Source organism: Rhinatrema bivittatum, chromosome 3 (genome assembly GCF_901001135.1).
Source record: "Rhinatrema bivittatum chromosome 3, aRhiBiv1.1, whole genome shotgun sequence".
Lineage (NCBI taxonomy): Eukaryota > Metazoa > Chordata > Amphibia > Gymnophiona > Rhinatrematidae > Rhinatrema > Rhinatrema bivittatum.
The window spans coordinates 157,948,341-157,963,300 of NC_042617.1; the positions used below are offsets into that span (position 1 = coordinate 157,948,341).

Here is a 14,960-nt window from a genome sequence, read left to right on the forward strand (position 1 = left end):
CTGCGCCGGATATATTAATTCGGCTAACTAGCCAAACCACACAGTGGCTGAAAATGACCCCCACCCCCCCACCCCCATTTTTTGCACATGTATATAAGCGCGGGAAAGTGAAAATATGCACGTATGTTTGACAATTATAAAATATGGAGTACGCGAGCAGAGGCTGCTTACGCGCCTGTGTGCTAATTTTTACGCATGTTACGTTATGAAAATTCACCTTAAATTGCCTATCGTTTTATTCAGCATGTTGAGGGCCTTCGTAGGTACAGAGCATCTGTGCCTGGCTCGGCCTTCATTCTTCTACTACCATGAAGCCCAGTGCCCTTCTAATAACTGTTAATTATGATAGCAGCATGAAAAACTGAAGCGTAACCTCAGGGGACAGGATTTTTAAAATCAGAAGTGTGGCTGTAAATGGGAAGGGCAGTTTCAAAAGACTCTTCCTGGGTCACTAAGCAGTCACCTGGGTTCAATTGGGGGCTGAATTTTGTCCTCCCTCTCTGTGCGGGTTGCAGAGTGGTACAAAGTCTGTGAGCGCCGGCCACCACAAATTTTCAAGGAGAAGTTCTGTAGTGTGCTTCTCTTTGAAAATTCACTCGCAGGCCCGGAGTACATTTTAAAAAATTACCCCCACAAGGAGCCCATCTTCTCTTACAAGCAAATGCAAAAAAACATAAGAAGATACCTCTGTAGAAAAACAAAAAAAGAAAGATCCAGAACTAAATCAAATAAAGCGAGAAATTGCACCAGCAAACAGGTAATTAAAATGAAAGGTTCTTTATTGTCCCCTTCAGTTGCTCAACATGCCATGGCAGAAATCTAGCATTTTACAAGATATTGGTAATCTTGCTGAGAAGAAGCAAGGGGGTGGAGACATCATTTGTGTTCATTACAAAGAATAACATGTGTTGCGGCTAGACTGCTGCGAGAGTAGATGGTGGACCCTTGGGCCGGCCTACTGGAGATGATAAGGCAGGCCGGGAGGCGGAGACACAATCTGGCAAGGTTTCACCCGAAGCCTGGGACCCCCCCCCCCCCCCGGGAGGAGCCCGTAGGGGCCCGGACCCTTGGGACATAGGTGCTGCTGTGAATGTCCAGAAAGGCTGATGCTTAGGGAAGGCAGGAGGCCTATCAGCAGCAGAGGCGGCTCGAGTATTGCCAGAGAGTCACAGTGAAAGGCCAGGTCAGGGAGCTGGCCCAGAAGGTACACTGGGGCCAGGGCAGGCAGGCAGAGGAAGAGTTCCTGGCAACCCGGGTAGGGTTGACAGCAGGCTGTAGCGAGGTTGAAGGTAGACTGGAGACAGGGCAGGCCGCAGGCTGCGGCGAAGTCAGAAACAACCCGGAGGCAAGCAGGCTGCAGGTTGAAGCGGAGTCAGAAGCAAACCGGAGTCAAGGCAGGCAGCGAGCTGTAGCGGAGTCAGAAGCAAACCGGAGTCAAGGCAGGCAGCGAGCTGTAGCGGAGTCAGAAGCAAACTGGAGTCAAGGCAGGCAGTGGGCTGTAGCGGAGTCAGAAGCAAACCGGAGTCAAGGCTGGAACCAGGAAGACAACAGGAGACGCAACTGGAAGCAACTAGATAGCTGGGAACCTCGTTGCAAGGCGTTTAGGGAATGACTGAACGCCGGTTATATCGGGAGCAGAGCGTGACGTCAGCCGAGAGGGCGGGGCCGAGCTTCCAGGAGCTGGGCGCACAAGAAGAGCGTCCTCACGCGCGCGCGAGGCCGGAGAGGAACAGGCCCGCAATGGCGTCTGCTACGTGGGAAGTGTGCGAACAGAGAGCCCACCGGGACCTGGACCAGGCGGAATTCCGCGGCCGCCGTAGCGGAGGTAGGCGGGCCTGAGCCCTATCAGGAGAGGGGCGGTCGGGACCGCAACAGGATGGGTGGACATTGTCATCAGCAATGGAACAGAACCCAGACCCTATGCTACTTTTGAGTGGACTGGGGTTGATAGGGCAACATATTTAAGAAAATGGTACAGGAATGGTACAGGAATTACGTGCAAAAAATTAGCATATATGCACAAAAATACCTTTTAAATAGAAACATAGAAATGACAGCAGAAAATAGTACGCACATATTTTTTATTTCATGCGCACATTTACCTGTGCAAAAAAAGAGGCAGGCTAAGGACATTCCTGGGAGGGGCCAAGAGGTAAACACATAAATTATTATTTTCTAAGAGACTTATGCAAACAGGTTAACTTTCAAAGGAAACTGTAAATGTAACATGCTATCGTAGTTTTCAAAAGTCCACATACACACGTTAAGTGCACTTAATGAAGGTAAAACCAATTGACAATTCAATAGCATATATTGTAGCAATTTTCAAAAGCATTTGAAAATTGTTATAATATATGCTATTGAATTGGCAGTAGGTTTTGCACTTAAGGTGGGCAAATAGGCTTTTGACAATTGCTATGATAGTATGTTACATTGACATTTTCCTTTCAAAGTTACCCTGAAATACATTTTGTCAACTTATTCATGCAGCTTTACAGCTGCGAATTATCTAGCATTATTGATATCAGACTCATCTGTTGCCTGCCATTGGTTGGGTGGGAGGTCTGGGTGAATGGCGGGAGTTCAAGATGAAGAACTAGAAGGGTCTTCATGATCTGGAGGAGGACTGGGTAAACCGGTGGAAGTATCAGTTAACTGGTGATTTCCATTACACACACATGTTTTATAATATACCTATTTCCATGTAACACAAACAAGTTCTATTATTTTTCGTGCATAAAATATATGCATGTATGTTTATAAAATAGGTAGGAAAAACATGCGCTTTCTAGGCATTGCAGGTATTCACACATAAGCAAACATACGCATGTATGTTAAAGGGTAGACATTCTCATCTTTTATAATCTGTGCATACTTAATACGTGCAGGTTATAAAATTCTACAGTAGATCTCCAAGTGGCCATATACGCGCATATATGGTGCCATGTGAAGTTGAATGAAAGCTATCCTTTAAGAGAAAGGAAGGGACGAGGCAGAATGTGAAGAATTAAAACAAGCACAGGGACAGCACACTGCCATCCCAAATAGATGCATCAATCCAATAAATCTCAAGCTAAAACTGAGCACCAATAGTGCAAATAGAAATAAAATCAAAATATGTCAAAATTGTAAGTCTAACTTATGGTAATATATGATTTTTCAAACCAATACTCAGGAACTGTAAACATACACAACCTCTACAAGATCATGCATACAATGGGGCAAAACCAGGTGGGGCAAAACCTTGGTGAGGTGATAACCTTACTGTAGAAGCACATTCCAAGGGATATAGAGGAAGTCACTCCACCACATAATGTTATAGGAATGAACTGTATTCCTTTATTATTAAGGCTATTTATAAAACACATTAGCACTAGAGATGTTAGATTTCAATGCACCGCCTCCATTGCATATAAATCTATCTCATGCACATTCATTATGGATATCTGAAAAACCAAGCCTGTTTGTGCATCCTGATGACTGAAGTTGGCCTATTCATTTGGTAGCTATGCATAGAACAGGAGTGCCACAAACAGGTTCCCACATTTTCCAGCTTACTTTACAATCTCATGCTAAGCCAAGCACAAAGGTTTTCCAAGGTGTGCCCAATAACCCATTTAAAAACCCCAAGAGTGCTCAATATCTCTGCAGTTCCCTCTTTTTGCTTACAAACTGTAGGAAGACACACTCATGCATAGACCAGATCACATTACACCCATCCTTAAAGATTTACATTGGCTCCCCATTGAACAACGGATAAAATACAAAACACTGTCTTTAATACATAAAACCCTACACGCTGAAAATATGCACTGGCTCAATAATACTTTATACTTCTGAACACACTCCAGACCACCCAGAATGCAACACGCTGCCACTCTACACACACCTTCTCACAAAGCCACCCTTCTCAACTCAACCAGCGCACGTGCTATGTCTTTAGCCGGGCCGACAAACTGGAACAATATGCCCCCTGACCTCCGTCAGGAATCATGCCCAAAAAAGTTTAAAGAAAAACTTAAAACATGGCTCTTTTTACAAGTATTTACCTAATGTGCCTTCAACCTCATAATTACAGTAGTCTTTTCCATTTTCTACCTCCCTGCAGCTTTCCATTCTCTAGCAATGCCTTTTTCCTCTTCTCCTTTCCTTTTAGCTTTCATCTTATGCTCTTCTTATGGCATTCTTTATCATTTGTATTTTTGTCTTTATAACTATTTAATTTGCTCTTTTGCTCTTTTAGCTTATATTATCATCTCACACTGTTCCATGATGTATTTTTCCTCTACAACTATTTCATTTTTTACCAGAAGTTGGAAACATATGCTTCCCAATTATGCAATTTATTGCACTTTTATTTTATATTATGTTATTTGTGTTTTTTTCTTCTTTTTAAGCTTTGTCCTATATAGCATGTATCTTCAATTCCTTCAATCATTCATAATTTTTACCTGTTTTGTTTTTTGCTACTGTTATTTGATAACTAGTTTAGTCGTTCATTTGTAAAGCACTATTGCTAAACCATATGTTAATTGTAAACCAATGTGATGTGTCTAAACGAATGTCGGTATATAAAAGCTACAAATAAATAAATAGACAGGAGATTTCTACAATACATAATTATGCTATGGGCTTCCTTCCACTGAAAAGCCCCCTTTTTTTGTTTCAAATTCAAAAATTTCATATCCTCCTGTGACCTTTGAACACCTGAATCCCCTACCTCTGTGTTATCACACATCATATTTAAATCCCCCTCCCTACAATTATTGGATGACAGAAGCATAAAAAATTAATTAGAGTATTGTGTGCAGTTCTGGTCGCCACATCTCAAAAAAGATATAACAGAATGAGACAATGTACAGAGAAGGGCAGCCAAAATGATAAAGGGGATGGAATGATTCCCCTATGAGGAAAGGCTAAAGAGGTTAGGGCTCTTCATCTTGGAGAAGAAACAGCTGAGGGGGGATATGATACAAGTCTATAAAATAATGAGTGGAGTGGAATGGGTAAATGCAGATTGGTTATTTACTCTTTCAAAAAGCACAAAGACTAGGTGACAATCAATTAAGTTATTAGGTGATACATTTAAAACAAATGGGAGAAAATATTTTTTACTCAATGCATAATTCAACTCTGGAATTAATTGCCAGAGGAACTGGTGAAAGCTGTTAGTGTGGTTGAGTTTAAAAAAGGTTTAGACAAGTTCCTGGAAGAAAACTTCATAAACCATTATTATGGTGGTCTTGGGGGAATCCAATACTTATCCTTGGGAAAAACAACATGGAATCTATCAAAGTTTCGGGATCCTGTCAGGTACTTGTGATCTGGATAAAGGTTACTGTGCTTAATGGAATTATGAGGTATCTAGAAAGAATATGAGGGAAGAAAAAGAGAGATGGTTAAGGAATCTGAGAAAGAGAGAGAGAGAGGGGTGTCAGCAGGGAGAAAGAGAGACGTGGGGGAAGGAAAGAGAAAAGGGGGTAGGGGTATACTGGTGTTGTGCAGAAGGTGTTATGTAAGAACCACTGAGCCTCCATTATTGTTCTTAAGGAGGATGTCAAGATGGTATGGCTGAGAAATTGGTGGAGACAGGATGGAGGAGAGATTGAGAGAGGCAAACTGGTGGAAAGATTGAATTGACCAGTGGAAACAAGATGGGATTGAGAGAGAAACTGGTAAGGAAAGGGTGGTAGGTTGAGAAAGACTAGAGGGAACAGGGTGGGGCACTGAGAGACAGAGAGGAAGAATTGAGAGATACTGTTTGAGACAGACAGGCTGATTTTAAAATGAGTATGCGTGTACCCATACATGCACATATTGGTGCGCAAGGAAAGACATGCTAGAATTTTAAATCGTGTGCTCATTTGAGCAGATAGGAGTAGATTTTAAAAAGGTGCGCGGGGGTGGTCATGTGCGCCCGCTACCCGGCACACGCACATGTACACCCGATTTTATAACTTGCGCGCGCAGGTGCACGCAAGTTATAAAATCGGGGTCGGTGTGCGCAAGGGGGGTGCACAATTGTGCACGCTGAGCCGCGCTGCCTTCCCCCATTCCCTCCCAGGCCGCTCTGAAATCGGAGCGGCCTGGGAGGGAGCTTCCCTTCTCCCTAACCAGACCTTCCCACCCCTTCCTCTAACCTTTCCTCCCCCTAGCCCTACTCTAACCCCCCCAAATTTGTATTTTACCTTTTGCGTCTGCCTCTGGGTAGGCGCACGTTGCACGATCCCAAGCACAGCAGCAAATGGCCGCTGTGCCTGGAGCCTCTAACCCCGCCCCTGGACCGCCACACCCCACCCATGCCCTGCCCCCTTCCCGCCCCTTTAGTAAAGCCCCGGGAGATTCACGCGTCCCGGGGCTTTATGCGCGTCGCCGGGCCTTTTGAAAATAAGCCTGGCACGCGTAACCTTTTTAAAATCCGGACCATAGGTTTTAAAATACTCCAAGGGCCTGAGTTTCAAAAGCATTTACACACATAGGGGTAGATTTTAAAAAGCATTTACTCGAGCAAAACTGGTTTTTGCTCGAGTAAATACACTTTACTCAAGTAAGTGGGCTTTTCAAAATTGCTACAATATATGCCATTGAATTGTCCATAGGATTTACTCAAGTAAGTGCACTTTACTCGAGTAAATAGCTTTTGAAAATTGCTACGATAGTATGTCACATTTACATGCGTAACTCCTTTGAAAATGACCCCCATAAAATTGGGTTTTATACATGTAAATGCACTTTACCCATGTAAGGGGGCTTTTGAAAATTGCTACAATATACACCATTGAATTATCCATAGGATTTACCCGCGTAAATGTACTTTCCGCGCATAAATAGCTTTTGAAAATTGCTACAATAGTATGTTACAATTACGGATGTAATTCCTTTGAAAATTCACCTGCAACTGCACGTAAGTATGCTCCTAATTTTAAGAGGTTACCCGAGCAAAGCTAGCACCTGTTCTTCCATAGGACTTTGTCGGCTTTTGTAAACGTATGTAAGCAGATTTTAAAACATACTTGCACAAGGGACATTCCCTGTTTTCCATTCAGTTCACCAGTTTGTCCAGTTATTCTCGAGGTCTTCCAGACCCCTCTGGTTCTCCATCCTGCATGCCCCCCAGTTGACCTGGGCCCCTCACCCTGTCTGGGAAGCCCTACTATGTGAGATCTGCAAACTTGAGCCTCATCAGAACTAGCAGCAAAGCTACTTGGATATCAAGCCTAGGCATCTGCGGTTTCCAGTTGTAAAATATGGAGTTACGCAAGAAAGCGTTGGCTCCGTCCTGGAATGTCCGTCCTGGAATGCCCCCTTTCCTGCCCCTTTATTTTTCACCCTCGCACGAATACATACACGCGTAATTTGAGGCTTTTTAAGATCCGCATTGCTCGCACGTAGCCCACATACTCGCAGCACTGTTAAAATCAACCTCAGATTGAGGGAACTGAGAGACTGGTGGGAAGATTGAGACACGCTGGTGGTGGGACAGAGAGAGAGATACTGGTGGAGATGACGGGGGAAGTGGTGCCCCTGTTGGGGACATCCCCCTGCTCCTTAAAGCATCTTCCCCACCCTCACTCTCTTGAAAATGTGTGGCACTTTGCATTCTCGTTCTTTTGGCTTTTGGCGCACAAAAAGGCTGGCCAACCCTACTTTACTAAATCAGGCCTTTGAATGCTTTCAATAAAAAAGGCCAATGCCACTATCATTTGACCTCACTAGTGATGAATTGTGAATTTTAGTGGCAGCTGATAGATGAGGCTCGCTTCCTTCATCACTCACAAATCCTGATCCTTCAAGGTCTTCCTCGCATTTTTTTTTGCCTATTAGGAAAACCTTTTGTGAATTGGAGATGCTGAATCTCCTCCCAAGGTTTACTACTCTCTTTATCTCATGTGCAGTCTCTCTCCCAACTGTACAGTTTGTTTGGTTTTTTTTTAAACAGGAGGATGAATTTTTCTGCTCTAGCAATGGTTGTTTATATCATTGTTTCCCCAGTGAGGTTGGCTGACAGGGCATTTACCATCCCATATGCTATAGGCTCTCAGTCTTAACCAAAAGGCCAAGAAGGGACTTTCCCAAGTCCATAGCTCAGACCTTGTGCTTGGATATTAGCCAAAAGACTGAAAAACTATGTCATATCCCGATCCAAAAAAAAAAAGGCTAAAAAAACACACTGCAAAGTTCAAATGACAGGATTGAAACAAAATTTCACCTGCTTGTGTACATTTCCCACCTTCTGAACCCTGCCACTGAAATCACCTCTGCTCTTTGTTGGATCTTCTGCTCTGCCAGGGCTGGGGATTCTGCAGAGGCAACATTCGCAGCTGCGGGGCTGGAGGAGTCCTGGTCATTGCTTAAGGGTGAGACCTAGAGGCTGGATTCAGGGCCCATGTTCGCAGAATGCTAGAATGAGCCCCCAGTTCATGGCCCCCAGTGCAGGATCATCACTTCATTGATCGGATTAGGTACATTTGGGGACTGGAGAGATAGAAAAGAGGGGGGAAAAAAACTCCCCTGGTAGTTGCAAATAAAGGCTCATGGTAGGAGATCCCAGTCCCGATTCTGATTAAGCAGGAAGTACAAAGGCACAGGAAGAAATTGCCCGGTCAAAAAAACCCCAAAAAAACATCACCACCAAGAAACCAAAACATCTGTTGGACAGTGGGCAGGCCTATTAGGTCTGTGTGAGGACAGTGAGACATACTTGCCTAGTAGGCCGTGAGTTTTGGAGTCATGACTTGTCGGTTGCCAGGGAGATGTTCTCCCCTTCCTTTCCTTTTCCCTGCCCTCCCCCCCCCCCCATGCGGATGAGAGGATGAATGTACGTGCCGGGTAAAGGGCAAACGTCTCCTCCCTCCTGCCAGGGAAGAGCTAGCTCGCTCTCCTCCCAGCATTTGGGTCAGGGCCGTATATAAGATTATCTGGCCTTGACCAAAATGCTGGGAGGAGAGTGGGGTAAGGGGCGGGGTAAGAGGGGAGATTGCCCCCACAAATCAAAGAAGAGCAGGGAGAGTGCCAAGTTTTCAGGTGCCATCAGAATTTGCCACCCTAGATAACACGCCTGTGTTACCTGTGCCTAAATCAGGCTGTGGATTTGGTTAGGATTTTTTTATTTTTTTTTTAATCTTTGTTTTGGCTTTTTGTGTCAGGCACAGCCCTGGATTTGCCAATAGACCCCCTGTGCCTTGGTTGGCAAACATTTAGGGGCAGTGGGCTGGCTAAGATTTTCTGCTTTTCAGAGCTTCTGGATGTCATTTGGCAGAGGTCAGGCCTCTGTTACCCTGTAACAACCACTTATCGGAGGTGGGCTGGTGAAAGCACTAAAAGTGCCTAGGGGGTGGGAAAAATCCTAAATCCATCCCTGGCAGGTACCCAAGGTGCCTGACCATCAATCACCTTCTGACAACCAAGAAGGATGTTAGGGTTCCTGGGCACTTCTAACAAAGGCACCAGAGTATTCATGAGTGGCTCTGGTTACCGAAGATCAAGGGGGCATGGTTGTCTGTGGCAGCCCCTCACCCACCAAAGATCAGATTTAAAGAGAACTTCTGACCTTTGGCTTGCCATTCCCCTCTAATCATGGTCTGATCATGATCCTCTCCTCACACCATTCTGCTTGTGGAGTTCCCCTTTGAAAATTCCCCTCCCTCCAGCGTGCATAATGGGGGTGCCAAGTATCCGTGCACTTTTCACCTGCATTGAAGCAGGCAGAAAGTAAACACTGGAAAGTATGAAAGGTGATTTGAAAATTTGATTGCCGCATGTCCTTTCCATCTGCCCCTATTTTAGGCAGGTTAAAAGCACATGTACTGTTCACAGTGCACGTGCATTTGTCCACAGTAAAAGAGGGAATAATCAAATCGTGTTTTTACATAGGTAAACATGCATTTACCTGTGAAAAAGGATTGATTATGGCGCCTAAGTATCCTGCTGCCTCAGGAAGCCACTTTGGTTATAAGCTGTTTGGAATACAAATCCATAGTGCCTGTCTGTAATTCACCCGATGACACCTGGGTTTACAGCACCATATAAATAATGCCAATATAATGAGGGTGATTTTCAATAGGATGCATAATTCAGCATACATCCATAAGTGCACGTGCCTAAAGCTATGCTAGAATTTTATAAACTGTGCAGTGGGAACCACACGGTGTATAAAATGTCACGTACCACTGCCCCAAATGTATTCACATACGTTTCAGTACATGCACAATTTTTTTAATGCAGGGAGCCACAAAGTTTATGCACCCATTTTATAAGAGTACGTGCATATATTTTTCGCATTGAATAATTGTAACCTGTGCACATAGGGGTAGATTTTAAAAAAGTGCGCCTTCGCGTACTTTTGTTGGCGCACCAGGCGCAAACAAAAGTACACTGGATTTTAGTAGATAAGCGCGTAGCCGCGCGTATCTGCTAAAATCCAGGATCGGCGCGCGCAAGGCTGCCGATTTTGTGCAGCCGGTGCGCGCCGAGCCGCGCAGCCTGCCTCCGTTCCCTCTGAGGCCGCTCCGAAATCGGAGCGGCCTCGGAGGGAACTCGCTTTCGCCCTCCCCTCACCTTCTCCTCCCTTCCTCTATCTAACCCCCCCCCCCCGGCCCTATCTAAACCCCCCCCACCTTTGTCGGGGGATTTACGCCTCCCGGAGGGAGAAGTAAATCCCTGCGCGCCAGCGGGCCGCTAGCGCGCCGAGACGCGACCTGGGGGCGGTTCCGGAGGGCGCAGCCATGCCCCCGGACTGCCCCGGGCCGAAACCATGCCCCCGGGCCTGCCCCCGAAACGCCGTGTCCCGCCCCCAAAATGCTGCGCCGATCGGCCCCACCCCCGACACGCCCCCCTCGAAAAACCCCGGGACTTACGCGAGTCCCGGGGCTCTGCGCGCACCGGCAGGCCTATGGAAAATAGGTGCGCCAGTGCGCAAGGCCCTGCTCGCGTAAATCCGGGCGGATTTACGCGAGCAGGGCTCTTAAAATCCGCCCCATAATACTCTTCATCTTGTATGCGGAGTCAGGAATTTTTTTAAATTAGCTGAGGTATGCACATATCTCACTTATGAAAATATTTACTTGTGCACCTAGTTCCAAGCACCATGACCTACATCAATTGACCCAGGCCTTCCCCATTTCACCCACATCCTTCTTCACTTGCTCCAGACCCTCCCACTCAAAAATGTCAAACAAAAGAAAAGTCAGATTTAATACCCATGTTTAGATTAACAGGTGTGAATGCGTTCGTGCAGTGCTTGATGACGCATGTGCATACTCCATTTATAAAATACACAAATGCAAGAGGAACTTTCAAACCACACCCCACACTACCTTTGAAAAACCCTCAAGATGCCCTCTTTCTCCATGCATACTTTTCCGCCCAGCAAAGATAGTGTGCACATACTCCCATCCTTCTGAAAATTCACTATCCGCACACAAAGGCTATCTGCATGCAAATATGCCAATTTCACACTCACAACTCCTGCATTCATTTTTTCGCAACACACCTCCAATATGTCTATAATATTTTTTTTAATGCAATTAGCTTGTGATTTATCTAATGTTTGGGTACTTGCCAGGTACTTGTGACTTGGATTGGCCACTGTTGGAAACAGGATACTGGACTTGATGGACCCTTGGTCTGACCCAGTATGGGATATCTTATGTTCACTTAATTTGAAATGATGTAAGCTATGCAGTGCATAAGTTAAGGTTGAAGAACAATTTGAAGGTGCTATGTCTTTAAATATCTCGAGCTGTTCAGGATATAGTCATGTGACTCTTATGATCTTTTCAGAGAGACTGAGGGTAGAGAGCCAGAAGGATACATGCAGTAACTACTGTCTACTGTAAAAGAAGCCAGAAAGAATTCGAGTTCTCTTACAGCAAACCTTGTACAGATTTCAAGAATCTGGTTATTTATAGCCACTGTAGCCTCTATTGGATCTCTAGAGGACTGAACTCACAAGTTGCAGAACCCCCCCCCCCCCCTTTTTTTTTTTTTCTTCTTTTTAATCCCCTGCAAGTCTGGAAGCGCAAACTACTTCGTCCCTTTTCCTTATGGGGATCCGAGAGTTTCCGAACGGTGCAAGAGGCAAAACTATAGCGATGTGAGTATTTCGGTTCTCCCGCCGCATCGTGCTCCCAGTCACACAGGCTGCTGCAGGATTGCATGCTTTCTCAGCTCGCCCTGCACAATCTCAGACTTGAACATTTCCCCATGGTGCCAGAGTTGTTTCCTTTTTTTAAAGCTGTGAGAAGCAATTCAAGCAGTTTGCTGCACAGGTCAACTTAACATCAAATCGTTATAATTATTGTTTATGGCATGAATGACTTTTTTTGCGCTATAACTTGCTCTCCTCTCCCTTCATTCGAGGACGTATTGCACCATGCCTGGTTTTTCTCCTGTGACCCACCCTCAGAAAGTGCAGTCACAAAAACTCACAACACTGCCGGCGTTAGCATTCTCCTGTCTCTACACTACTGGTGCCACAGGACGCATTTAACGTCCGTTTCAATCCTTTGCTTCATGCGTTGCTCTTCTCCTCTTGCCTGCAGCATGCTGGGGGTTGCATTGCATCCCCTGGTTTGATTTTTTTTTTTTTGCCTGACCCTTTTTTTTCCCCCCTGTTTGCTTGTTTCTCACAGTGCCATGAGGAGATCGCCAGATGTGAGCCCGAGGAGGCTGTCAGACATCAGCCCCCAGCTACGACAGCTGAAATACCTGGTGGTGGACGAGGCAATTAAGGAGGATTTGAAATGGTCCAGGTCGGTAGAAGATCTGACCACTGCCTCTGTTGGGCTCACCTCCATCGAGGAGCGGATTCTGAGGATTACAGGCTATTATGGCTATCAGCCCTGGGCTGCCAGCTACAAAAGTAAGCAATGATTTATCTTTAGTTTCCTAGGCAGCAGTCCCCCCAACTTTACATAGACTTTCTGTAGCAAAACTCTGCTCGATACGAGTGACTCAGAGAGGGATAAAGACAGAAAAAAAATGACTGCCAAGGGCCATTCACGTTTTGGATGTTCCAGATTTAAAACAAGATGATTGTGAATAATTTTTTTGTTTTTTTTGTGATCCACCTTTGAAAGGTACAAGATAAATGATTTGGACAAGATCATTAAAAAATAAGCCATTGCTGCCAGAGCTGTAAGTCACTTGGGCAGCACCGCATCTCTGGCTCCCTCTATAAAAGCTTCAGTGCAGGAAAGAAGAAGTGGCCACAGCAGCATTGCTTCTCTTTCTGATGTCTCATCTTTACCTCCCCTTGCTAGAGTGGAGGGAGAAGCAGCACTGCTTATGCTTAGATTAATTTTTTCATGTTCCAGCTGAACTTAAAGCAATCCCTTTTCGTTCACATAGATCCACAAGGTTTCAAAAGAAGTCTGATTGCTGGGGCTCTTCTGCATGCTGTTTGATGTGGTGACATCTAAATTGTAGAAGGCTTGATGTACTAGTACTACTGTTGCCCTGAATAGCTGACTGTCCACTCTTCTGTTGAAAGGATGCTGCTGTTTGTGGGTCAGTGAAAGGCAAATTTGCACAAGTTGAAATCAGGCAGTCCTATGACTTTTGAAATATAATGTGGGTGCTCCACTGGCGATATTCCCTTTTGTTGGAACTAAAGCACATGTGGATACGGGACTCAGTTATGTAATTTACTAGTGGTGTGATATGTCTATCAGCACATCGTTGTGTCACGTAAGAAAGCAAAGGTTATGCCCACTTCTCCTGACAGTGCTTGACATTCCGCAGTTCCAAATTAAAGCAATGCTTTCACTAATCACTCCTTTCTAATTGGAAATACATGTCGCACATCAGGCAGTAGTATTAGGCTGGTCCTATTTCAGATTTTTATTATCTGGACTCGGCACTAGAACACTGGTAGTTCTCACTATCTGTTTTTCTGCAGTTTTATGATTCATTTCAGGCGCAGTGTTCTGATTTCAGCAGTCAGATTCATTGTGAAATTTGCATGGTTGCATTAGAATTTCAATTCATTGTTCTCAAGCATTTACAAGGATTTCCTTTGACCACCTTCCCTTCATAGACTTAGAGATTCCCCCCCCCCCTAAAAAAAAAAAGGATTATTTTTCTAAGTTGTGGTACCTTTCATTGGACCAATGTAAGAATAATCCAGAGTTGTGATAGCGCATGAACTTTTGTGAGTGCAAAGATCCCATCTTCAAATATTGAAGAAGCGACCAGTTTAGTCTCAAAAGCTCATATACTATAACGTCTTTGGGATATTCTTATGTTGGGTCAATGAAAGATTAAAAAACTTGTTGACTAAATGGTCTTATTGAATGTGACATAACATAGGGCCTGAAAACATGCATCAGTTTTCATCATCCTCACTGCCATTAAAAGGGCAGATATGGGGTTGGGAGTAAGTGGGTAAATGGTTATAGGCAGTAAAATGGGTTGGATTACTGATTGGTTTGCTATATGAACAGGACTATGGGATTCTGTGTGTGTGTGTGTGGGGAGGACAGTATTACAGTTGCTATGATTGTTGAAGTGGTTTTTTTGTGTTTATTATATTTTGTTGTTTATTTTTGTTTGCTCATTTGTAATATATATTTGCTATGTGTATATATATCTATATATATATATATATGAAATTGAAATGTAATGAATTTGGTTGTGAGCCACTTGGAAGAGCATATCTGCTAGTAAGCTGGGTTATAAATTAAAATACAGAATAAAATTATGTGTTGATGTATACTGTAACATGAAATATTTGATTGTGGTAACCTGCTTTGGGCTTCCATGATAAGGAGGGGAATCAAATTGAATGTATTGTACTGTATTGTACATGCACAGCACATATCAAGTAGTCCTGTTGTACCAAGTATACAGCTGGGTATTTGTCAATTGCTTGAAAATTTGATACCAGTTATTAATTTTTAATCAGCATGTTGCTTCAAGCTACCTTCTTTATTATTAGAGAGCTCACCATACATTTTGAA

The 14,960-nt window shown here is 44.3% G+C and overlaps 1 protein-coding gene across 1 annotated transcript in view; it reads left to right on the plus strand.

Moving 5' to 3' along the window:
- Positions 1-12,044: 12,044 nt before the first annotated feature.
- SLC35F3 (solute carrier family 35 member F3) overlaps positions 12,045-14,960 on the plus strand; it is a 461,576-nt gene continuing 458,660 nt past the window's right edge. The window contains exons 1-2 of the mRNA XM_029593874.1: positions 12,045-12,094; positions 12,633-12,862. Of these exons, the coding sequence (XP_029449734.1) occupies positions 12,045-12,094; positions 12,633-12,862 (280 nt within the window). The remainder of the gene's footprint in view (positions 12,095-12,632; positions 12,863-14,960) is intronic.